The sequence below is a fragment of the Suricata suricatta genome, chromosome 12, assembly GCF_006229205.1.
Source record: "Suricata suricatta isolate VVHF042 chromosome 12, meerkat_22Aug2017_6uvM2_HiC, whole genome shotgun sequence".
NCBI lineage: Eukaryota > Metazoa > Chordata > Mammalia > Carnivora > Herpestidae > Suricata > Suricata suricatta.
The window spans coordinates 60185683-60211249 of record NC_043711.1 but is presented as its reverse complement, the minus strand read 5'-3'; the positions used below and the strand labels follow the sequence as shown (position 1 = coordinate 60211249).

The 25567-nt window shown below is 48.5% G+C and overlaps 2 protein-coding genes across 2 annotated transcripts; one reads left to right on the top strand and one right to left on the bottom strand.

The window, feature by feature from the left end:
• Positions 1 to 2036: 2036 nt before the first annotated feature.
• Positions 2037 to 3137, top strand: SSTR4 (somatostatin receptor 4). Its single transcript, XM_029918867.1, has one exon. The coding sequence runs from the start codon at positions 2037 to 2039 to the stop codon at positions 3135 to 3137; it is 1101 nt and encodes a 366-aa protein (XP_029774727.1).
• A 12288-nt stretch (positions 3138 to 15425) lies between these two features.
• On the bottom strand, positions 15426 to 19250 carry THBD (thrombomodulin). The gene has a single exon (XM_029918506.1). The coding sequence runs from the start codon at positions 19239 to 19241 to the stop codon at positions 17325 to 17327; it is 1917 nt and encodes a 638-aa protein (XP_029774366.1). The 5' UTR covers positions 19242 to 19250; the 3' UTR covers positions 15426 to 17324.
• Between the last annotated feature and the right edge of the window lie 6317 nt (positions 19251 to 25567).

The window sequence follows — 25567 nt, the reverse complement described above, 5'->3', positions numbered from 1 at the left end:
TGTCTTGTTCGTCTTGTCTGTCTTCTTTCTTAGAGATATTTTCGCCGACACCAGCCCCCTACTCGGGACCTTTCGACTGTGGTGCATGGGCTGGTCCCCCGCAAGGTGCATGTCTGCATAAGGGGAGAGAGGGCAGAGCCAGGAAAGGTTAGGAGAAAAACTCTCTAAAGTAGAGGTGTGAAAGATCCCAAAGACTCACATATTAAGACAACAGGAAATACATTTTCAGAGATGGGAGGGGGCTGGGCATTAAATGAATAGAGAGAATGGCCGTAGAGGGGTATTCCAGGCATGCAGAACAGCTCTGGGACACCTCCCCTATTGGGCCTTGAGGGGAGTCATGTAAAGATTTATTGAAGAGTCCAGGACTAAAAATAAAAGCCCTTATACTTCTCCTTCACTCAAATCTGGGGTTTCCCTCACCCCCCCAACACCTGCACCATCTAGAATGACAAAACACCATCTCTTTCCCCATAAGAATCTCTCCCTTAGGGACAATGAGGAAAATGAGAGCAGAGGAAAGGACAGACCAATTTAAGGAGTGTCCATAAAGGGGAGGAGGGTTGCTAAGGCAAATCTTTTTTTTTTTTTTTAAGACAAGTTTTTTAAAGGAAGCATTTGGGTGGCAGAAACTGGAGACAGAGATTAGACTCAGCCACTATGTTGCACAGGGGCTGATCACCTGTTTCCTCCCCAACCCAAATCCCAGATGAATAGCAGTCACAAGCCTCCAGGCCCTCTGAAGGGCCAGCTGGCCTTAATCTTCCTAACACCCTTCCCTCCACAGCTGCTCCAGCCATCCAGCATAGGAGATGGGACCCCGCCTCTGCCGATCTGGTAGCCACTTCCAGAGACATCAAAGACTTTTCAAACACTTTTCAGGAGTGTGTCAAAGGGAAGCTCAAGAAGGCCACTGCCCTGCTAAGGTGGGGTTCCAAAAGACCAGCATTTCCCTGCTGATAATCTTCCAAGATAAATCTCCACTTCACTAATTCTGCTGTGCCCTGTACCTGACTAGTAGGACCAGGGTTATGGGACTGACTGCTGAGTCCCCAAACCCGGACTCTAGCCCAGAATCATCCAATCCAGGGGTGTCAACTCGCACTCTCTGGAATTTGGGGTGGGGGGAATGGGTGAGGGAATCCAGCCTGGAGCACCTTTCCCCAGGCACATTTCAGAGATCTTAGTGGAGACGCCTCAGAAGACAGCCCCCTTGACATAGATTTTCGAGGCGTCTGGCTCTGGGGCTAAGCTGCTTGTGTCTGTGCCGCCTCGCGCAATGAGCCCCAGACACAAGACGCAGAGGCTGGGTTTTTTTTTGTTTGTTTTTTTGGTTTTTTGTTGTTGTTGTTGTTGTTGTTGTTGTTTTGTGGCATCTCTCCTCCTCTGCGTATGCATCTCCCTTCCTGGAGCCCACCCCACCTCCACCCTACCGAAATCTCACTGAAAAGGTCCCGGGATTTGCGATTGCGCGGAGTGCAGGGAGGGGGCGACTGGGACCCGGACAGACCGGGAACTCACAGCGACGCCTTTGGAAGCTTCAGGTTCCGCTTCTATGAAATGAGTTTAATGATGGCACAGACCCTGCAGATCTTTGAGAAGATCACAGGGGCAGGGGGGCGCGGTGGAGAGAGGGAGGATGTCAAGCGCCCGGCTAAGGACTCTGCACTCTCAGCTTAGTCGCTGCCACCCTGAAGCCCACGTCACCCAAACGGAGGACTCAGGGACCCCCAGCCCCACGGCTGCAGAGGGCAGAGCAGGAGAGTAGGAGGCCAAAGGCCAGACAAGACGGGATCCGAGGTGAGCGGCGGAGGAGCGGAGGCCCAGCCGGGGGACTCGGAAGGACCTGGGGCGGGGCTGGATCCCCGGCGTGGGCGCGGAGGGCGCGCGGTGCTGGATTGGCGGGCGCCCCCGGCAGGGCCAGCCGCCTACTCTTCAGGCTGAGCAGGCAGACGCGCACGCACCTGCACCGGAGTCCCAGCGCAAGACCGCTCCGCTGTGCTCCCGCCTCCCCGGGCGGGCGGGCACCCCTGAGCATGAGCATCCCCCAGACGCTGCCCCCAGGGGGCGAGGAAGAGCTCAAGACGGCCTGGTCCCCTCCAGTCAACGCCAGCTGCGCACCTGCCGAGGAGGAGGCGGCGGTAGCAGAGACCAGGGACGCAGGGACAGCGGGCATGATCACCATCCAGTGCATCTACGCACTGGTGTGCCTGGTGGGCCTTGTGGGCAACACCCTGGTCATCTTCGTGATCCTCCGCTATGCCAAGATGAAGACGGCCACCAACATCTACCTGCTCAACCTGGCCATCGCAGACGAGCTCTTCATGCTAAGCGTGCCCTTCGTGGCCTCGTCGGCCGCCCTACACCACTGGCCCTTCGGCCCTGTGCTGTGCCGCGCGGTGCTCAGTGTGGACGGCCTCAACATGTTCACCAGTGTCTTCTGTCTGACGGTGCTCAGTGTGAACCGCTATGTCGCAGTGGTGCACCCTCTGCGTGCCGCCACCTACCGGAGGCCCAGCGTGGCCAAGCTCATCAACTTGGGCGTGTGGCTGGCGTCCTTGCTGGTCACCCTGCCCATCGCCATTTTTGCTGACACCAGGCCGGCTCGGGGCGGCCAAGCTATAGCTTGCAACCTGCACTGGCCGCACCCGGCCTGGTCGGCGGTCTTTGTAATCTATACTTTCCTGCTGGGCTTCCTGCTGCCCGTTCTGGCCATTGGCCTTTGCTACCTGCTCATCGTGGGCAAGATGCGGGCGGTGGCACTGCGGGCTGGCTGGCAGCAGCGGAGGCGTTCAGAAAAGAAGATCACGCGACTGGTACTGATGGTGGTAGCTGTCTTTGTACTCTGCTGGATGCCTTTCTACGTGGTACAGCTGCTAAACCTGTTTGTGACCAGCGTTGATGCCACAGTCAACCATGTGTCTCTCATCCTCAGCTATGCCAACAGCTGTGCCAACCCTATCCTCTATGGCTTCCTCTCTGACAACTTCCGCCGTTCCTTTCAGCGGGTTCTCTGCCTGCGATGCTGCCTCCTGGATGTTGCTGGTAGTGCTGAGGAAGAGCCCCTGGACTACTATGCCACTGCTCTCAAGAGCAGAGGTGGGGCAGGATGGATATGCCCTCCCCTCCCCTGCTAGCAGGAGCTCATTCGACCAGAACCTAGCCGCAAGCAGGTCCCTCTCACCAGGACCACCACCTTCTGAAGAGACCTTTCACCTCCTCCCCAGCCTGGCCACCTGTAAGGGAGTCTGCGCCACTCTGACCCCTCAGCAGACTGCTTGTCCTTGATGCTCACCCAAGAGCCACCACCTGTTCCCACCACAGCCACAGTCACAGCCACCTTTTCCCAGCAGTCTGTGTGCCAGCCCCCAAAGCATAAAAGCTCCTTTTCTTTTTCTTGTCCCCAAGACTCTGGTTTCCAGGAGGACACCTCCATAGGGGTAGGACTCCTCTGACCACTGGTCCATGAGGTTAATCATCCCTGGATATCTGACTAGTTTCTGAGGGGTGGGAAGCAGGGGAATGTCAGGCAGTAATGGCAATCTGCATGCGATGTGGTTCAGAATCTCTGCCTTAGAGAGGACTGTCCAGAGGGTGGAGGCAGCCTCTGCCCTTGCTCTCTACAGACTGCCTGTGATGGGGACATAGCATGTTCAAAAAGAGAAAGGAGGAAGAAAGATGCCTCCAAGCTCACTGTTGACTTCCATTCCTGGGCTCTTTTCTAACTGAAATTGATGCATGACAACCTGGGGCACAAGCTTGTTACCCTCCAGACCCAGTACCTACTTGGAGTCAGAAATGTCACTCCAGTTTCTGGGGCTAACAGTAGGCTTCCTATGAGTAGGAAAGGTTTGGAAAGTCATGATGTGGGATTTGTTATGAGGCTCAAAACCAGGTCAGTAACAAAAAAGGAGAAAAGATGAATCTCATCTAGCTCCTATGTTGTGATTTTTTGCCTTGACCCTTTGTCATGAGAGCATGAGACCTCATTAAGTTGGCCAGTTTATACCACGGTGGTGAGTGGGTGGAATTGGAGGTGGGGGGAGAGACCAGAGAATACAGAAGGAAATCAGCCCAGATTTTGGATAGAGGAGACAGCTCTGTCACCCACTGTTAAAGAAAGAAAATTGCAATTCAGTAAAACACCAGCCAGATGTACATAATGCATGCACATAATACATGTACATGATACAGATGTACATATCTAGGCTGAACATGGTAAACAGCTGTAACTTCTTGCCTGATGTTAACCCAAGGATAAATTAGCTTTTCCCAAAGGAAAAAGTCAGCTTACGAGGAGCATTAATCCTGTTTTCTGGAAAGAAATGCTTGCAATGCTTCTGTAGGGTCCTAGAGTGAAAACATGCTATTAAACATGTATGAACAGCTGTGTGGGAGACTCCACCTGGCAGAGCAAAGCAAAAGACCCTTCTGGGTCTGGCCGACCCCGTCGGGACACAGAGAGGAAGATACTCAGGGAGGGAGGCGAGGACAGCTGGAGAGAGTCCCTCTGCTCTTCAGAGGGGGTCAGCCTCCCAGAACTCACAGATTTCTGGCCAGAGGGCTTCGAGAGAAAACAGGTGGGACCTGCCAGCCTAGCAGACCTTGCCTGACTTGAGCCTTTTGAGGCAGCCTGCAGGCGTCCCAAGGTGGGCACGGGGGGCTTCCAGCAGGCCAAAGAAGATTGAGGCAGGAGGGCAGAGCAAGGCCTAGGGATATGCTCTGGTTCCACTATGGGCAGGGACTCCTCTCTGAGGTAGAAACAGAACGGGCTCTTCCCTGAAATGCTTGGGCCAAAACTGGAGTTTTACTTGATATGAGCAAGTCCCTGGTGTATGAGAACCAGGCAAGAGAGCAAGAGAGCTGAATTATGGTCCTAGATATAAATATTGTATGATTCAAGCAGGTGACTGAAACCTAGAGTCCTCAGAGTTCTGCCTGTAATATCAAAAGGTTTTCCAATACTGGCACACTGTAAAAGAGAACTAACTGCATGCTCTTTTCCATGTGACTATAAACTCCAGCTTCTTCCTTACTGAATGAAAAACAAAAACACCCTTACCTACCCTGTGTTTGGGCCTATATATAACCATAGGATCCTTACTTCTCTTCATGACCAGTGGCAGTACCATCTGTAAGCAGTAATCAGTGTTGATCCAAGTGTTTCTCATAAGGCTGAGTGGGAGAAGTAGAGGTGAAGGTCATTAGGTTCGGTGCATTGGGGTGGTCTACATCTGTCCGACAGAGAAAATGTCTAGCCAATATGTATTATGTTCTGGAGACATAGCTGTGGGTTAGGAACTTCTAACTAAGGTGCAAGAACCCCTTGAACTCACAAACATGTCTGCACACATGTACATAAACATATGTGTAAACACACAGATATCAATCGACTGTCCTGAACCTGTCATACCCACTAGAGTTGCCTTGGGTGTCTGGAGTAAGCTAGTGCTGGTGTCAGCTGGCCTTGTGTTACCATAATTTCTTGGCAGTCTTTAAAACTTAATTATTTCTTTATTCCCCAGTGCCTGGCAGTGTGCAGCAGCAGGGCTACCCAGTAAATGTGGTGGACCTGAGCTACAGGGGCCACTGGCAATGATCTGACATGGGCCTGGGCTGCTGGGCCTCTGCCCCCTCTTAGGTGGGGGCTGCAGTCCTTGTCTTCAGTGTCCAACAGTGATTCACACCGGGTCAATTTTCTGAGGAGCAAGACAGAACACTGGCCAGGGGTCTTGGCAACACTGGGCTGGGCTGAGAGTTTGAAAATGCAAACTTTTTAGCGTAGTTCGTAGTTCGTGATGGTTGAAGCAGAGGCGATCTTAGGCGACGAAAGGAAAAGTCCCAGAGAGGCAGGGGCCCTCCATCAGCCAGACCAGCAAGCAGTGAGTGCTGTAATTTCTCTGAGCTGTAGTTCTCACACGAAATATGCACCAAAAAAAAGCAGGGTGTGGGTTTTGAGTTTTTTCAGCTGTAAACTGCCTTCTCAGAAGCACTGAAGAGGCATGCTAACTCAGGCAGTGGGAGGATGAAAGACAGCATTCTTCTATGCTTAGTACTTTCTCTCTATCCCTTGTTAAAAATGAGCTTAATGCTGCCCCTGACCCGGGAGTCATAAATTGTGCAGTGGAGGGGCAGGGCTGGGGGGTGGAGAGTGTCCTGCTGACCAGTGTCTTCCTCAGCTGCAGGGCTTTCTTGGGGATTAACAGCTCAGCCCCACAAAGTATCCAGAGAATTTGTTTGAGGACACATTTAGAACCCATTAACAGTGAGAGTTAGCATCAGCCCTGAGGCCTTTGTTAACAGTTGATTGCAAGAACTCTGCAGGTTTCTGAGCGGCAAGTTGCAGAATTTATGAATTAAAGTCAGAGATGGAGGCAGCTGGGGTCCTGAGAGCATTTTCACATGTCACCTGCCTTAGGCATCAGCCCTGCAGACATGCAGGCAGGCTCTGACCTGAGTCCTGCTTCTGCTGACCATAACAGATTTGGCTTCAAAGTGAATGAAAATATTTTTTACCTGGGTAGAAACAGCCTTCAAGCACCCCCTCAATCAGCGAACTTGCTTTGCATTTTAAAGTTGTCTTTAACTTACTGTTCAGTGACAAGCCAGGTGTTTATTTTTCCCGATGTTTGTAAGATGGTATTTGAACATGGCAGGTGATCACTCATTGAAATTCTTGCCCAATCTGTCAGCACTATGTCACAGAACAATGACACATACTATTTTCATTTTCCTCTTTAAATTCTTGGCTTTACTTTCATTAAAAACAATATACCTAGCACTCCTTGGGTGCCAAAACTGATATCAAAGGAAAAAGCAAAAACAAAAACAAATAAATGTTTCTGCTGTGCTATTTAGAAACCAGACCTGGAAGACTGAGCAGTGATCAGGCAAACTCCTATAAATTTGGGTTTTGAAGTTCTTTTATGACAGGCTGTAGAACATGAAACATCCCTGTCTCTCACCACCCCTTACCCGAAGCAAGTGACAGAAAACCCTCAGATTCCTCAAGTGCAAATGTCAGAGTGGTAAGGCACTGTCCTCGGAGCCCTGCTCTGTGGAGGTGTGTGCTGGGGGGTATGTATCAGACAGCACACTGAGTGCTACTTCTGGCAGCTTTGAGGTAAGATGGAGAGCCTCCACAGGCAGCACTCCATGTCCTCATGAAGCTTGGAGCTTAGAGGCAAAAGACGAACCTTCATCAGAGAACCACAGAAATTAGAGTACAATTTCTGAAATAAGAACACCCAGAAATGGACTTGTAAGGACGCAGAGTCAAACTGACTCTGACCTTGGAGGCCTAAATGTCTCAGAATCATTAGACAATAGAAGGGCACACACTGCTCAAGGAAGGAGGGACCACCCTTGTAACACTCAATCAGGAAAGGCCAGTTAACACCCTTAACATTTCTAAGGGCAGGCCTAGAGATAGAAGCTATAAGATAATCACCTATTGCTTAAGACTAGTCACGCCCTACGTGAGGGTCCTGGGCCCACTCTGTGATTGGTCAATACTCTAAATGTTGTGATTGGGTCCTGCCAAAAGTATCAATAAATGGCTAAACCTGCTGTCAATATACCTGTGTCACCATTTCCTGTAACTCCCCCTTCCCAAAAAGCCCCTACCCCGCCATGTTCGGCTCTCTGCATGGATCCACTGTGTTGGTGAAGTCTGTGAGCCCGAGTTTAGGCCGGGGCAAGCCTAAATCCATAATAAAGCCCTTTGCTTTTGCATGCATGACTCAGTCTTCCTGGCAGTCTCTGGTTTTTGGAAGCGATATTGGAAACTTGGGTATAACAGACTCTGGTTTCTATAAGATGATGTACTAAGAGAACCTGACATCATCATAGGACAGGTTTCCCCAGGAAGGTTGCTGGAGATGACTTCCTCATAAGGATGAGTGGGGATCAGCCAGGAGAAGAATGGATGGAGTGGAAAGTGCAAAGTGCTCAAGGCAGAGGGGAGAGCATGTGCAAAGGACCTGTGATGGTAGGCACCTAAAGATGCCCAAGATGACTGGAACAGAGGACAGATGATGCCCAGTCAGCAACAAGCATTAGGAGACAGACCAGCAGTGTGTCATAAGTCCCCTTAAGGATTTAGGACCATGCCATGGTACAGCAGTGACAGGCTTTATTGAGAGGGCCAGGTCTACCTGGCAAAGAAGCCCATCAAGGGGTCTTGAGTCCTTGTCAAGTCGGGGCACTTCTACCCTCCATTTTTCAGTGGGAGGTTGGCAGATGGAATGTGCTCTTTCTGTTTCAATAGTCATCAAATTTTTTCAACAGGAAGGCAGAGTTCCCAATTATATGAATGAACTGGCCTCGTATCTACCCAAAAGGGGCACCTTTGAAAATGGGGGAGAACTAATACTTTAAAAATCCAAGATCATTAACTAAACCACTCAGAATGGAAGTACTGACTTGGTTAAAATAAAACCTGTGGCTTTCTAATAACAAAAGACACTGGGCACCCACTGATGCCACATGGGGTGCAGCACCTGGGTCTAGATGGGGCTGCTTGAGCTCAATGGTGGCACAGTGCAGATGTGTAGCGGCCTAGGGAGAACAGACTTGGGGACATACAGACCAGGGACAGAGAATCCACTTACTAACCCAGTGGGACTGCAGGAAAAGTTCTGTGGCCCCTGGAGAAAGGCCAGAACTATAGTATCTACCCCTGAGTGTGCAGGGGACTGACCCAGAGGAAGGCTCAGCCTTCAGACAGTGACCAAATGGCAGTGAAGGAAAACAGCAAGGTCGATGCAGAGAACTGGCATGTTTTATTACGTATTTTTGGTGTTTTTAATAATTTAAAAAATTTTTATTTTATTGTTATTATTATTATTTATTTGAGAGAGAGAGAGAAAGCAAGAGAGTGCAAATGAGATGGAGGGGCAGAGAGAGAGAGAGAATCTCAAGCAGGCTCCCTGCTTAGCACAGAGCCCAACTTGGGGCTCGATCCTACAGCCCTGGGATCATGACTTGAGCTAAAATCAAGAGTCGAATGATCAACTGACTGAGCCAACCAGGGGCCCCAGTGTTGTTGTTGTTGTTTTTTAAATCAGGATTTCTTTAGCCATTCTGAAGAGGCTGTGATTTCTTTTCAATCTATTTTTATTGAAGTACAATTTACACAAGGGAAAATTCACTCCTTCTAGGTGCTCAGTGCTATGACTTTTGACAAACTAACACAGTTACATTGTTTACCTGCCATGTCACCCCAAGTCAAGATGGGGACTGTTTTTGTCACTGAGCATTTTTCTCCTGGTTGCCATGACCCATGCCTTGAGGGGGTGGGTTGCCAATAACGTGGAGGACATGAGGGGACCAGAACTGGGGGCAATGAGATCCCTAAATTGAGGGAGGCCCCCCCACCCATTACATTACCATTTCCTGAGCTCCTTTACCCAAGCAGGGATCCCTCAGGAAACATTACTCAGGAAACACTGCCCTTTCAACCTCCCATATCTGAAAAGAACCACCCTGGGCTCCAGAAATCCCTTACCCACAAATGAGGGCTGAATATGTTCCTGGGCAAGGGGCCAGCTTCTTGATGACCTCATAGGCTTTTACTCTGAGCTCTGGAGAGAGAGCTTGGCTTCCCCTCCAAACCAAGGGTTCAGACTCCCTCCAAAGCCTTGCAGAGGGGATACCCCTCAAGACACCGCAGAAGATTCATGTCCATTGATTGCAGGCCCCGGGGCTTGCTGCTGGGTAGCTCTGTGTTTACAGAGACCTTGTCCTGAGCTCTGGACATTCAGACAAATGAAACATAGAAGCCAGGACTTGCTCTGTGCCCTTCTCACTTTCCTTTCTGGTCACATTACTGTTCGATTTCTGAAGCCCCACCTTTAGAAGGGCAATAATGTTTGAAGAAAGACAGGAATTCTGGAAAAGAATCAATCACTGAAAGTGTCACTTTTGGATTCAATCATTATTTTGAGACTACTTTAACAATGCATGCCCCCATTTATAGGCATAATGGTGTGCAAGGCTCAAGATTCCCAGAGTCCGTGGGAGTCAGGGGCCCCTGTTCTCAAGGAATTAAATAGAATTGATGTGGGAGGCAGAAGGAAGAAGGGAGGATCTAGAATACTGTTGCAAAGCCTGAAGGAAGTCTGCTAGGGTCCTACAGCCCATGAATATGCTGTTGGGGCCAGCCTCAGTGTGAAGCCAGAAGGAAGGTTCCAGAAGGACAACAGAGAGAAGTTGTCACATGTCCAATGTGTAGAGGGGAAGAAAGTTCATCTCAGGATAAAATCAGTCATGATATGTCCCATTAAATAAAAAAGAAAGAAGATTTTTTTCAGGCAGAAAGTCAGAAAAATGTCTGGCCTATGGCCCAGATTGGGTGGGGGGCATTATCATCATGGACCCTAGTTTGGAATCTTGGTGTTTATCACTGGATCTTGAAATCTTTCTGTGGCTAGCTCCCCTGTTTCCAGGGGGTGTGACTTTGAACTAACCCATCCCCAGGGTTCTTTCATCTTTCGTAATCACACTTTCAAAACAAGCTGAAAAGGATTTTGATTCTGTTAGAATCTGATGTTAAAAAAAATATTTTGTTTCTCTTGTGAGAGGAAATTGGTTGTTTTCCTACATCTGAACTTGCTGACCAAAAAAAAAAAAAAAAGTGGGGGGGAGTGTTGTGGAGAAGGACTCTCTCAAAACAAAAAGAGATAGTGCTGAATCCAGGCACACATTCTGAAAAAGAAAGAAAGAGCCAGGCATTGCCAGTATTATTTTATAAAGAAGTTGCCTGCAACGGTCAGAGGATGCGTTTTCAGATGAGCTTGGGTACCCCTCACCAAGTCTTGACCATGATGAAAATGTGCTTTTGTATGTTCTTTGTAACATTAGTTTTCCCTGAAGATATGAAATAATAATTAGCCCCTAATTAAAACAAGACCAACAGAAGCCCGCAGAGAGCTTGGCCCTTCTTCTGTCACCTGGCCCAGTCCACACCCAGCATGGCAACCCAGAGGCCTCAGGAAGGAATGTGGCACAGCAGGGGGTTGGCACAAGGGGTAGGAGGCTGCAGTGCCCTGGTTTGCTTTGCACACACCTTCCTTACTTCTTTATTGCACTCTCAAGCCCCACCCCTGAAATTGTGTGGCATGAGAATTGCAATCTTGCCTTTTTTTTCTTTGCACGTTCCTGGTGGGCTGCCAGAAATTTGAGGAGCACAAGTCCAGAACACGGGGCAAATGAGCAGGGTGCTGGGAGACCAAGGAGATGGATTTCACTGAAACTTGTTTGATGAAGGTTAGGAGAGTCAGGCTGTCTGGTCAAAGCTCAGAAAAGTTCATTCTTGTGATTCAATCATGAAAACACATCCTTGGTGTGGGGAGACCCTGAAGAGGTCCAGGGAGGGATAGTGAGTGTCAGAGAGGAAAAAGGCCTCATCTGGTGTGTGTAGACAACTCCAGTGACAGTGAAGGGAAGTAGGCTGAGCGAACTCTCTGGTGTGACCAGAATGATCTATGTATTGATGATGGTGGTATTTCCCAGAATAGGGCATTCTTCAAGACTTACAGATTTAGTCACCAAAAAGGGCAGATTTTAATGTTTGTCAGTTATATTGTGATTTTCTTTTTCTGAAAAAAAAAGAGATAAAATAAAATGCACTGGCCACTGTTCGGGCTAGCCTGCTCTTCCTTGGACCCATGGTCTTAATGGCCAGAACTTTTCAGACCCCCAGATTTTAATTCTTGTGGCCCTCAATCAGTGATCAAATAGCACATAAGTCCTTAGGAGCTTAGGTTCCTCCTTCTCCCCACAGAGAAGGACAAAGATGAGCAAACATGCAAGTATTTTCCTGATGGAGAGTTCCTGAAGTCCCCTCACTTGGGTGGATGAGGCCGCCTTCCCTCAGACGCAGGTGGCAGCTGTTGGTGTTTCTGAGTCCGCAGTCTCCCATAGGCGACTGGCCCCAGGGAACTCAGTCAGGGAGAGGAATCACCAAAGACTTTGTTTAGGTGTCCACACCCATCAGCCCCCTTGCCCAGTGGGGCAGATGGTTGACAGAGTTACAAGATTTGCCCAGAGTCACCCTTCAAGAATCTGTGGACATCTGGTCTATGACTTTCAACTCATGATTCCTTTCTCTTTTGCAAGTCCCTCCTCTTTGGTGTTGCTACACTTGAGGGCCCTTCCTTTCCTACAGCTCCAGGGTCTGCCTGGGATGAAGCCACTTTTCTCTTTCGGGCCCTGAGAAAGCAAGATTTGGGGTGTATTCCTCCTTCTCTATGGCCTCCTCAAGAGTACAATGGAGGGGATCTCTGCACCCCTACACTTTGATGGGCTTTGTGAGTAGAGAGAATAGAACATGGAAGCAGGATTTTACAGCTCTCAAGGGGCTGCTTCTCATCTTGTGCAAACATCTCCCTCCTTAAAGAACCCCCACATCCCACCATGTTGCTTCCTCTGGAAAGGGCGGCAACCCTTCCAAGTGAATGCACCTTGCCTAGGAAGAGTACTATCCACTCTCTGCACCACCTTGAATTTGCTCTCAAGACATTTGAGATCTCAACATAATCATTTTTAATCCACTTATGCATCTACTAATTTATTGGCACATATACAAACATTTATTGGGCACTTGCTGTGTGCCAGAACCTGGGCTAACTCACTTCATTTAATGCTCATGGAAACCCTCTGGAGTGGCTGTGCTAGCCCATTTTACTGCCTTATAGGGGTTGCATGGCACCTATGGTCATGTGACCATGACGTGTCGGGTTGGGATTCAAACCCAGGTGTATATGACACCCACACCCCATGTTCACCCTGCTGAATGTTTATAAGGGAAACTGTGCAGTTGCCTGCTTATGGGGGCGTGTGAATAAGTCTACAAGTGGCTATTGTCGTCCCAACCAACTTTAGTACAGAAATTGAATACCAGTGTGCTCTTAATAAAACTCAAGTGACATGAGCTGCCTGGGTGGCTCAGTCAATTAAACGTCTGTCTGTTGGTTTCGGCTCAGGTCATGATCTCACAATTCATGGGGTCCAGCCCTACGCTGGGCTCTGCACTTGAGAGCATGTGGAGCTCTCCCTCTCTCTCTGCTCCCCCACTACTCGTGCTTTTCTTTTCTCTCTCTCCTCTCAACATAAATAAATAAACTTTAAAAAAACATTGAGTGACATGCTTTTTTCTGGGATAGAATTCCCCATCTGTAAACTGACCTGGAGCCCTCTCTCCCCATCCGCCTCCCCCCTTACTTCTCCATTCTACCTCTTCAGCTCCATCTTGGCAACCTTCCCCCTTATTCACCATGCTTCATGCCCTGCTCTCTGCTAAGGTTCTTCCCTGCTCAGCCTTTGCACATGCTGTTCCTTCACCCAGACTGCTTTCTTCTCCATTCCCCATTTGCTCAACCTCCGCCTCCTCCTTCACATCTAGTGTTAAGGGTCAGCTCATCAAAGACACCTTCTTTACTCCTCCAACCTAAATCCCACTGCCCTGTTATGCTGAACTTCTCCTCCCCACCTCCTACTACTGTCTCTAAGTTAAATACAGTTTGGGGACAATTATTTGTTTTATATATGTCTCCCTCATGAGAGTGTAAGCTTCTTGTTACCATGCCAATCATCAAATCAGGCACAGAGTACATGCTCAAAATATATTTGCTGAAGTAGTCCAACAAAAAGGGCTAGATCTGAGGAGGGGACAAATGGTGATTTAACAAAATCAAATTCTGATTTATCCAGAAGTATGACCTTGGCCTTCTTTCCCAGGTCCTGCGAGCTGTAGAACATCATCAGCAACCAAGTACCACTTGCTGAGATTTGGAATTCTCCCTCAGACCTGGATATTCAATAATGTGAACACAGAGCAGGACCACAGCTCCTGTTTTATAAGGTTTACTCTGATTCTAAATGCTGGGGGATGGTTCTTATAGCTAACCAATTTGTTTATGACCCTGGCATCTTTCTCAGAGTGAGGCTGTGGTTTCCTACTTGTGAGAATCTCAAGTTCCGATGAGTCCTATAAGCTGATGCTGATCTCCCACTGGACAGGAACTGGAGAGGATAGGGAAGAACTGGGGCTGCACCTTATTAGTGCTCTGGGGTCCAAGATGCCCAGTAAGGGGGTTTGGCTCTGAGTCTTAAAAGTGCATTTTGGTTTTCTTATATTCCTTAAGAAAATCCCCTTTCTTTGGAGAAGGAAACACTAAAGCAATAAGCCCTATTAAGTCAATTTGCTGGCTACTTGGAATCAGGCCTTTATGAAAAATGGAAATCCAGTAGAAAGAACAAATTTGTAAGGTATCACTTTCTCTTCTGGTCCCCCAGCACAATTCATGTGTACCGGCTTTGCCTGCACACATCAAGTTTTTCCTTCATATCTGCCTCTTACTGAATTTGGTTTTCTGCTAGCCTACCACTCTCCTAACGGCAGCATTGCTCATATGTGTTATCTGGAGGGGGGAGGGGACACTGTGCGTAGTAGCCACACATAGAAGCTGTCAGCCTCATCCAAGGTGGATATTGAAATCTTCAACTGCATCTTCACAACAGTAACTATTCAGATGAGAGTTAGGAAATTAAGCATTATCCAGATGTATAAAAATATGTGACTATTTGATCAAACTCCATTCCCTTCCAACTTCTGCTTTATGAAAATTTTCAGAGTACTGCATATAAAATTTAGCTAGTGCCACCATCTGAGGAAAAGGGGCCCAGGAAATGTGTGTCTTAGGGGCGCCTGGGTGGTTCAGTCAGCTGAGCGTCCAGCTTCATCTCAGGTCATGATCTCACAGTTCGTGGGTTCAAGCCCTGCATCAGGCTCTGTGCTGACAGCTCAGAGCCTGGAACCTGCTTTGCATTCTGTGTCTCCCTCTCTCTCTGACCCTCCCCTGCTTGCACTGTCTCTCTCTGTCTCTTAAAAATAAATAAAAACATTAAAAAATTTTAAAAAAGGAATTATTTAATACTCCATGAGACCTTGGTATGTGGAAATGATTGTTTGAATTTGAGTCCCAGACTGAGACGCTTCACGAATGCTGTGTTTGGATATCTCAGAGAGCAGATAATGCCAAATCATTCACAGGAAGGACACACAGCTGGGATGCTAGAGATGCCCCAAGAAGAACTGTTTCTTTAACTCATCCCAACAAATAATCCTATAGTGTGTTTCAAAACACATAGACACAAGTCTTGTTTATGTTGTTATGGTTACAGAGAGAAACATAAATATTTGTGCACACAGACATAACATGAAGTCCTTCTACAGTGAAAACAGTCTCTACTGGAATGATCTTTAAAGTCAGAGATGGTACCATGAGGGGATGAAGCTAGTGATGGGGCATAGAGCAGCCTTTAAATGCATGTCATGGCATTTGCATTTTTGTGAGCCCTGTTGAATGACATAATATGAGGGGGTTGGTGAAGGCTAGGTGAATAGAAACAAAACCCAAGAGTACACTGTTATTTGTTTATTTTCTACATGTGATGTCATAAGCAAGAGTTTTGCCTGTGTTCTAGTTTGTCTCCAATAAATAAATAACTATGTACAAATGTGCCGAGTTTACAAAACAGAGGAAAACCTTTGCATTACAAAAGATACGCTCATATGATACATTTTCTCCATACAGTGAAACACAATTTTGTTCCTAGCTTAGTTGAACGAACAACCCTGTGTAGCAATCTAAAGGTGTGTACCTTGTCTTTTCTACCAGAAAGCAAAGCTATAAATGGAAAATTCCTCAGTTTCTTGAGTACATAGGCCCTGACTTGGCCCGCTACTTATTACTGACCCATATTTAATCTATTCCAGAAAGTTGGAAGCTGTCTAAAACAGTTCTTCTCAAGCTATACTGGGCAGACCCCTGCAGATCTTGTTAAAATATAGATTCTCATGCAGTCCAAGTTTCTGCATTTCTAACCAGCTACCAGGGGCAGACAACTCCCTCTTCTTGTCCAGTGACCATGTTCTAAGTGGCCAGGGTGAGAAGGCTTCTTGGAAGTTGGAGAAATTCATATAAAGGGCCTGATCAAGATAAGGTCCTAATTGAGCATCCTCTATGCTCCATTCCCAAGCTCCCGAATCCCACCCCCCCCCCCCCCCGCAAACCAGCAAAACTGGTTTTATTTTGGAGCACAAATTACTACAAGAGTAAGACTCAAAATGGTAACTGGCATGAACTGTGTAGCTCGTAACTTTCTTAAACTGTCTCTTGGGAGATCCTTCATTTGCGTCTCAATCTAGAGCTATCACGAGAGCATTTTCAACATTGTCAAAAATAACTGGTAACAACAACAACAACAATTATAATGGGAAAAAGAAATGACATAAGAAGCAATAAAGACCTTTTGGTTCAAATGAAAAGTCGCAACAATAAAACCCAGGCTCATTGTTTAAGACTGTGAAAACAAACAAACAAATAAAAAACCCTCCTTGGCTTGAATTTCTATGACAGTCCAGCAAGTATTAATTAAATGGGTGCCTCTCACATCTTTCATTAAAATGATATTGTTCTGAAAGTCTGAAGTATCAGGATAAATTAGCAAATCTGGTTCAAGAGCAGATGGATTCTCAACAATCTCTGTGTAGTGTTTTTGTTTCTGTTTCATGGAGGAGATTTGCCTAGGCAGAAGCGGAAGGGCAGAAGCAGGGTCTAGCATAGGGTGGGAGACTCCAGGTGGATTGGCTGAGTTCCAGGTAGGGGAAATTGGGAGAAAATGAATAGGAAACTGGGGCTTGGCATCATCAAGGTGAGCCAACCAAAAACCCACTAAGATGGTTTTCCTGCCACCTGGAAAGTGCAAGTATATAAATATACAAAAAGGGAAGGGGGAAACAAGGGACGGAGTTAGACAGGAAAGGATATAAAGAGGGTACTGGAGACATACAAGTAGGGAAAATGCAAAAGCAAAAAAAAAAAAAACACACAAAATCATCCTAAATACTTAAAAAATAAATATCTTGGTCATTATTGACACCTCGATTACACTCACTAGTCCACAGGATCACAGTCTGCCCCAAAGACTGCCAACCAACGACTCTCATCCCTCCTGTGTTCCTTGGCGAGTGCATGGGACACTCTATAGTTGTGTCTTCATTAATAAGTTGCCATCTCTGCCCAGTTGTCCGATGACACATGGAAGTGGCTGGGGTGCATACTCCTTCCAACCCCTCCCCCTCCCCAGCAGTGTGTAGAGTCAGCAAAAGAGTCTGGGGAGGGTCTTCTCCAGTTCCTACGCCAGCTAAAGTGCTTTGGGATGAGTGGCCAAGGAGTGAGGCTAGGCGAAGGGGAGAGGCACGGAGAGAGGGGAAGGCCTAGTCAACACCTGGGGCCAGGGGCCAGGGAGGCGGCCCCTCAGAGTTTCTGAGGTGTCTGTTCGGTTAGCACTTGCTGCAGCACCACGTCCTTGGCTGGTGACCCACACTTGTACTCCAGCTCTGCCCTCGTGGCACCTTGCTTCTTGCGCAGGTGGCACAAGAGCGCCAAAAGAGCTACAACCAGAGACAGGCTGGCGATGGAGATGCCAATGAGCACTCCAGAATGCAAGGGCCCTACCGGCGAGGGGATAGAGGTGGCACCAGGAGTCGGGCTGACCGGGGGCTCCCCAGAGCCGCTGTCACTGTCACTCTCATTGTCACCATTCAGCTTGGTGGGGTCACAGTCAGTGGCAACCTGGCCGGCAAGGACCGAGTCAGGCCCGCAGATGCACTCGTAAGTGCCAGGAAGGTTGCGACACGCATCGGGGCAGTCTCCATTCTCGCACTCATCGATGTCCGTGCAGATGTGGCCATCGTCCAGGATGTAGCCATCCGGGCATTGGCAGGAATCCGGGTTGTTGGGGTCGCAGTCGGCTGGGCATGTTGTCTCGTTGCAGAACATCTGGCACCTATGCGGGTCCTGAGGGCTGGGTACGAAGCCCTCTGCGCAGATGCAGCGATAGTCAGTTTGGCCCACGGACTGGCACTGGTACTCGCAGTTACTCCCTAAGCACGGGTCCACTGGCTCCACACATTCGCCTTCCACCATGTCGTAGCCCGGGTAGCAGTGGCAGGTGAAAGCGCCCTGCGTATTAACACAGAGCTGTGGGCAGGGACTGGGCACCTGCAGACAGTCGTCCACATCCTCGCACCGGTGCTCGTCTGCAGCCAGCTGGTAGCCGGTCTCACACATGCACAGGTAGGAACCAGGCACGTTCGGGTTGGGAACACAGAAATGCTCGCAGAGTTCTTCGCAGGACTGCTCCGCAGACGCGGTGGCGCAGGAGCGCCCGTCGGCCTGCAGGGCGGCGTCAGCTGGGCAGAGGCAGTGAGACGTCCCGGCGCTCCTGTTGCAAGTGTGCTCGCAGCCGCCGTTCTCCACGCTGCACTCCCAAGCGCCAGGCGCTTCCCGGCCCCAGCGCGCCTCGGCCTCTCCCCGCCGCGCCGCGCACTCCAGCTCCACTCCGAAGGGCTCTACAGAAGCCGAGCTACCCACCGGCAGCGCCTGAAAGTCCGCGCCAAGGGCCCGGAACGGTGTGCTGTAGGTGATCGCTACACCGGTGGCCGCCACCGCGCCAGAGTCCACGAGCAGGGGCCTGCAGGAGGCTGAGAAGTGGAACTCGCAAAGGAAACCGTCGGCCTCCGCGTCGCACTGCTGCTCCTCCCAGGCCGGCTCGCCGGATGCTAGGGCCCCGGCCTCGGAGACTGCGACGCACAGGGGACCGCAGAGAGTCGTCCCGTCGACTTGGAGCCGCGCCCACCTGCTGTAGCTGGTGCGGTTATCGCCCGTAACCCACTGGAAGCCGCGCAAGGGCCCAAGTCTCCCGGGGTCGTCGCAGCCGTGCTGGAGTTGCAAGCCGATCCAGAGGCGCGGGCTGTCGCCGCTGTCGCCGCTTAGTAGCAGGGAAATGACATCAGCCGCCACTGAGGAGCGCACGGTCATCAGGTGGCCCCCCAGTTGCTCGCAGGCCTGGCTGGCGGCGAAGAAGGTCGCGGGGCCCGGGAAGAAAGCGAAGCAGTCGTGCTCCACGCACTGGCTGCCGCGTGGCTGCGGCCCTGGGGAAGCCGAGAGCCCCAGGCCAGCGGGGGCCAGAACGCCTAGGAGCAGCACTCGCAGCATGCTGTCCTGGCACGCCGCGTGCAGGCGCCGGGGAGAGTGCAGGAGCCGTGACGGGGCCCAAGTCCGAGCCGGGCTGAGAGGCGCAGGGCGCCGCTGGCGACAGCCGCTTACGTGGGTCCCAGCCCGGACGCGTCTAGCCGCGGCGCTCAGCCCTGCCAAGGCAGCCTCTGACATGCCGGCTGGCCGGGGCCCGAGCTTATAAGTGCGCGGCCCTCCCTCCCGAACGTTCGGGAAGAGGAAGGAAGTGCCTGGTGGGAAGGGCTGATGGTGCATTCTCGGATTACTGGGTTCTCCGGACGCCTAGTGCCCGCCCTCGCGCCTGGGATCACCTCGCGGAGATGAGTAAACCGGCCCGGGAGCTGGGAGGTCCCTGGGCTAGACCGCCAGACGCAGGCGCCGCGGGAAGACAGCACCTCGGTCAGCTACACAACAGTGTCCACCCTGCCTCTAGGGCCCTCAGGCTCACAATCCTAAAAGGGTCTTAATCCGCAGCCTCTCCTAATCTCTTGCTCAAGTTTCTCTTTCTTATAAATGTATTGTTACCGCCGACTTCAGGGAAGTCTGGATTGCAGAACCCTGGGAAATGGAGATGGAGGAGGAGGGTTTTGAATGAGGGGTGGGGGGAAGTAGTGCCCAGCACCTGACGGGCTCTAGAGGGAGGTGCCCGACAAGAAGAGGATTTGGGGAGGAGCTGCCCTGAGCGTGGACTTCCCTGAAGACACAATCGCTAGAAAAGAGCTGGACCCCACCCCCGGCGCCTAGAGCAGGTGACGGGTGCGCTTGGCCCCAGAGGACAGAGGGTGTAGCTGGGCAGACGGGGAAGACTGGAGGAACCCTAGCGCCCTCCGCGCCCAAGCCAGGACCCCGCTTCCCTGAGTGAGCTGTCCGGTTGTATCTCATCTCGTCGCGTGGGAAAGTCGCGAGCATACTGTCAGGGCTCCAAGGTCTTGTCACCTTTCAGAAGCAGCGGCAGGCGAATTCTTGCCGAGCCCTGTAGGGGCGGGCGAGCAGGGGAGCGCGCTAGCTTGTTTGGCCTGTTTGGCCTGTTTTTGTCCGGCTTTACAGAGGGATAGTCCATCCCGCACCCCAAAAGAGGCACACGGGAGAGCTCGCGGGAAGGCGCTGCGGGCTCTAACCGGATCCACTCGGGACTGTTAAGGATTTCTGCATTTGACTGAGAGGTCAGAGTGATATAAAGGTGCATATAAATGCCACTTGCGTTGCAGAAAGAGGAGCGGTCGTGCGGATGGACATGGTGGGGAGGGCAGCGAGGAAGAGATGAGAATCTGTCACTTTCGCGACCTTTTCCGCTTATTCACTTACCAAGAATGCTGGGGGTGGTTCCAAAACTAACCGAGTAACAAACTTTTTTTTTTTTTTTTTTGAACACTGTGCCATCTCCACTATGGTCACCCACAACAAAACACCAGGGGGCGGCGCTGTTGAACTCTAAACAAAGCCCCCAAAGTTGGAGCTTTCTAAACTTGGGCGGAAAAGTGTTAAGGGTGTGAGGAAGGCGCGGGCTTCGCCCTAGGGCAGGAAACTTGGCTTCCAGGATGCCCCAGCGAATTCCAACGCTTAGCTGGGTATCTTGCCTCTTTGATTAGGCAGAGCCAAAATCTTGTAAGAGCGCAGGGCAGTGTGGCGTCTACACCAGCACCGGCGAAGACAAGCACTTGCCCACCCCCACTCCCAGACTGTACTGAGGATAGTGACCGAGGGGGTGGGGCATGGACACTCCCAGAGTGAAAGGGATGAGGTACAGCGGTCATTCTCTGCACTCCCCAACATACAAGAGAGCTTGGACAAGCAGTGCCTCCTGAAAGCTGGGGTTGGGATCACAGCTTGGAGACTGAAGTCTGAAGCTCCTGGAATCGGCAACCTCTGCTCCTCTGGGAAGAAGCAGATTTGGAGAGTTGGGTTATCTCCAGATTTGGAGAGCAGGCAGGTGCTGGCCTGACATCCACTGGCTGCTGAGGCTGATCCTGGTGTCTGAACTCACCTGCACAATGTTCCCCTGGCCCCATTCACCCTGCCTGAGCTGGAGTAGGGTGGCCTCAGGGAAAGACATCCCTGCAGTGGGGCCTTCACATCTGGGAAGACCCCTTTGGCCTTTTCCAACCCACAGGTTACAGCTGAAAGATCTCAGAAAGTGGGAGCAACTGCCTGGATGCATGAGGCTAGAGAAGGGACAGGACCAGTTACACACTTTGCTCAGACTTTACTAATATTTTCAAGCCCACCAGCCCTCACTGGAATTGAGGGATGTACAAAGATTAGGCCCTGCCACTCAACAGGCTGGTTCACTTCTTGGATGGGTTCTAGCTGATTCACCAGAGCCATCTCTAGTGAGGAGTCCTATTCAGGTCTCCTTGATTCATCACTTTGAGACTTTTGGGCACATTTTAAACTTCTGTCCTTCCTCTCTGTACCTCCTGTGCAAGGTGGTGGACCACTGCCTATGTCTCCATGGAGATGACACACTCAGTTCCCTCTCCTTGGCTGACCCCTGGCCCTGCCACCCTCACTAAGGACTCACTAGCCCAGGCCCATTTTACTGTTTCATTGGAACAGCTCCCTTGAAGAATACTCATCATCTCCTAAACACTGAAGCCAAAAACTTACTTTCCCTCTTCATTTTTTCTTGATGTCTCTATGTTGTTTGCACTCTTGATCCCTGGCTATTTTCAAGTCTTCCCCTCCTATGATTTCTTAGACACCTGCCCTCCTGCTTCTTCTCTCCTCTGCCTGCCAGAAGGGTGGCTCCTTTACCCTTCCTGCCCCAGGAGGGTGTCCAGTCCTCACATTTCTGTCCAGGGCCTTCACCTATCTCTTTACAACCCATTCTTTTGTCAAATTCAGTGGTTCTCATGGATGCTGAAGGTCCCAAGAAGAAGAGCTCCAGCTGACTGTCAGAGAAACGCCTCATCCTGTCTCCAATCCATGGCTCCTGTCTTTTGTCTACTGGGAATTTTCTCATCTTTGTCTCTTCTCCATCTCCTGAAATCTGACCCTTATTTTAAGGCAGAGGTGATATGCTGCCCCCATCACAAGTGTTTCTGAGTAACCAAACCAGAACTGATCTCTCTGTGAAGTTGATAGGACTTTCTATTGGCAATTTACCACTTACCACAACTTCACTGCTTTATAAAAAATCATGAGCTTTTAATCATGCTCCTTGCTAGATTTACAATCTAGTTTCTTGGGAGTGGAGCATAGCTCTTACACATCTTTGTATCCCCATCTGCCTACAGCACATTTTGTTTGGTGACAGTGCTCAGGAGTTTTTTGAGCTCCTGTTATAGATATTTCTCTGTGCCCCCACTCCAGTGTGACTTTCTTATGATACCTGAAAACACAGGAGCAGGGGACCTCAGAGCCTCATGGTAAGTGTGGGCTGTGCAGCCACCATGGCTGGATTTGAGTTCCAGCTCCATCATTTATAAGTTGTGTCATATTTAGCAAGTAGTCCAGCTGCTCTGTGCCTCAGTTTCCTCAACTATATGATGGGGAATCCTAACAGTCACCCCTTCAAAGTGTTATTCTGAAGATTGAATGAGTTATGCATGTAAAGCAGTCAGAATGACTGGACCATGGTTAACTCTCAATGAATTTTAGCTAGAAAAGGATATACTTGGGTCTCTACAATTTGAATTCAGTCACTGATTGTGTTCAACACCCTGCATGGTTCCTGACCAAAGCAGAGACTCCCTAAATGTCTATTGGGTGAAATGCAGTTCAGCTGAGAATTTTTACCAATAATAACAATAAACAATTGTGAAAAAAATTAAGAACAAAAATAAGTTCACGGGCCAGGAGGAATAAGGAAGGAATTGAAGATAGCCCAGGAAGCATGCCCCATGCCCCAGTGCACCAAGAGGGCTCTTAATAAGCCTCAGGTTTACTCCCTGTGTCGCTGGAGGCATCCATTGTCAATGCCTCATTTTCCCAGATGTGGAAACTGAAGATCAGGGGAATAAGTGACTTCTCAAGGCCACACAGCTAGTTAGTGGTGAAACTAAGATTTTCCAGCTCATTTAAGGATGAATGCATTAGAATGTGCAGTAAATCAGAACCCTGATTTTGCCATTTATCCATTGTTGGAATTTGTTTAAGGTACTTAAATCTCTGGTTTTCTCCCCCAAAACTGGAGATATAACATCTAATTTACAAGGTTGTCATGGAAATTAGAAAATTTCTGCACAAGGAGTGTTACCTTCCTTGTAATATAACAGCTATTCAACAAATGCAGCTGTTACTTCTGGTGAATGTTGTTAGAACAGAAGTAGAGAGGGGCGCCTGGGTGGCTCAGTCAGTTGAGCGGAAGGCTTCGGCTCAGGTCATGATCTCACAGTTTGTGGGTTCGAGCCCCATGTCAGGCTCTGTGCTGACAGCTCAGAGCCTGGAGCCTGCTTCAAATTCTGTGTCTCCCTCTCTCTCTGACCCTACCCTGCTCATACTGTCTCTCACTGTCTCTCAAAAATAAATTAAAAAAAAAACATTAAAAAAAAAAAAGAAGAAGTGAAGAGGAGTCCAGATGCAGGAGGAGGCCCAAGAGCAATGTGTTGCCCCAGACATACCCTAGCTAAAGATATTTTTCAAGTGTGAGAGGCAACTTTTTTCTTAAAAGACTAGAAAAGAACTTTCTAGTTCCAACACGATCACTTACTGAAAAACCACCTCCTAGAGAGCACAAGTCTAGGTGCTAAGAACATCAAGACTGTGGAGATACATGACTGACTATTAATTGTTGCTGGTGATCAAAGTTCTAGGCCTTTTGGATGGAAATTGACATGGAAGGAGCTTGGGGACAAGGCGGATGAAAGTTGCATACACCATTCAATACGATAGGCACTAATCACCTGTGGTTAGTTAACTTAAACTCATTAAAATTAAAGTTAAAAATGTATTTCCTCAGTCTCATTAGTCTCATGTCAAGTGCACCATAGGTTAGTGACTTCCAGATTGGGCAGTACAGAGACAGAATCTTTGATCATTAGCAAAGTTTCTATTAGATGGTGCTGCTGTATACAGACGGTCAGATAATGTCACCTGAAGGAAGCCAGTGCTAGGAGCACATGAGTGTTCGTTCCTTTCTTAGGTTCAAAGGATGCTGTTTCACAATTGTTTTCAATGTAATGGTTGTCAAAACTGCAATCAGAATTTATAAAGGGAACATCAATAAGAGTGTTAAAGGGTGCCTCAATGATTTAGTTAGCTCAAGTCATGATCTCACAGTTCATTAGTTTGAGTCCCATGTCAGGCTCTGTGCTGATAACTCAGAACCTGGGTCCTGCTTCAGATTCTATGTCTCCGACCCTCCCCCACTTATGCCCCTCCAAAAAATAAACAAAAACATAAAAAAATTTTAAATGAGGAGCATTAAAATTATATAACCATTATTAGTACTTGACTAATAAACACACCAATCTTATTTTTAACCTTGATGTTAATTATAATAATTTATATATTAGGAAGAAAGAAATTATAAAGGTAAAAACATAATATTTATAAGCCATAACAATACAGACATAAAATGCAGACATAATAATTAAGACTCCGTAGCTAAGCAGCAATATTTGACTCTAAGCTTGGAAAATAAATGCCTGATGAGCAAATGTTATTCAATAAACGATAGCATGTCAGTATAGCAAAACAAATATCTTACTAAATGTTGGCTCTCCCCCCGGCTTTCTTCAAGAAGCAAGGTAAAAATGGACAATCCTTTATTGGCTCATTTTTTTGTTGGTGAAATTATGTTGCATCTACAAAAAACCCATAGCAGATATCATACTTAATCATCAAAGACTGAACATTTTCCCCCTAAGATCAGAAATAAGACAAAGATGTCTGTTCTTGCCACTGCTATGCAAGTGTCCTGGAGATTCTCACCAGAGCAGTTATGGTTGGAAATGAAATAAAAGGCATCCAGATCAGAAAAAAGAAAGAATAATATTATCTCTATTCATTAATGGCATTATCTTGTTTGTATATAGAAAGTCCTAAGGAAAATATTTAAAAACTATAAACACTAATAAATAAGCTTAGCAGTTGCAAGATACAATATCAATCTATAAAAATCAATTGTATTATTATATAGTAACAATGTGCAAACTGAAAGCGAAATCAAGAAATCAATTCTATCTAAAATAGCATTAAAAGGAATAAAATACATAGGAATTCATTTAGCAAAAGAAGTGCAAAATATATACTGTTGACTTTTGAACAATGCAGGGGTTAGGTCTGCCACTCCCCCCCTACCATGCAGCCAAAAATTTGCATCTAACTTTTGACTCCCCGAAGCCTTACCTGCTAATAGCCTACTGTTGAAGATATTCCTTACTGATAATAAACAGTTGGTTAACTTGTATTTTTATGTTACCTATAATACATAGTGTTTTACACTGTATATACTGTATTTATATAAAATAAAATAAGCTGGAGAAAATAATTATTAACAAAATTCTAAGGAAATACAATCACAGTCTTGCACTAAAGCC

Coding starts and splice junctions, on each gene's coding strand:
- SSTR4 (XM_029918867.1), top strand. CDS start 2,037: ATGAGCATCCCCCAGACGCTGCCCCCAGGGGGCGAGGAAGAGCTCAAG.
- THBD (XM_029918506.1), bottom strand. CDS start 19,241: ATGTCAGAGGCTGCCTTGGCAGGGCTGAGCGCCGCGGCTAGACGCGTC.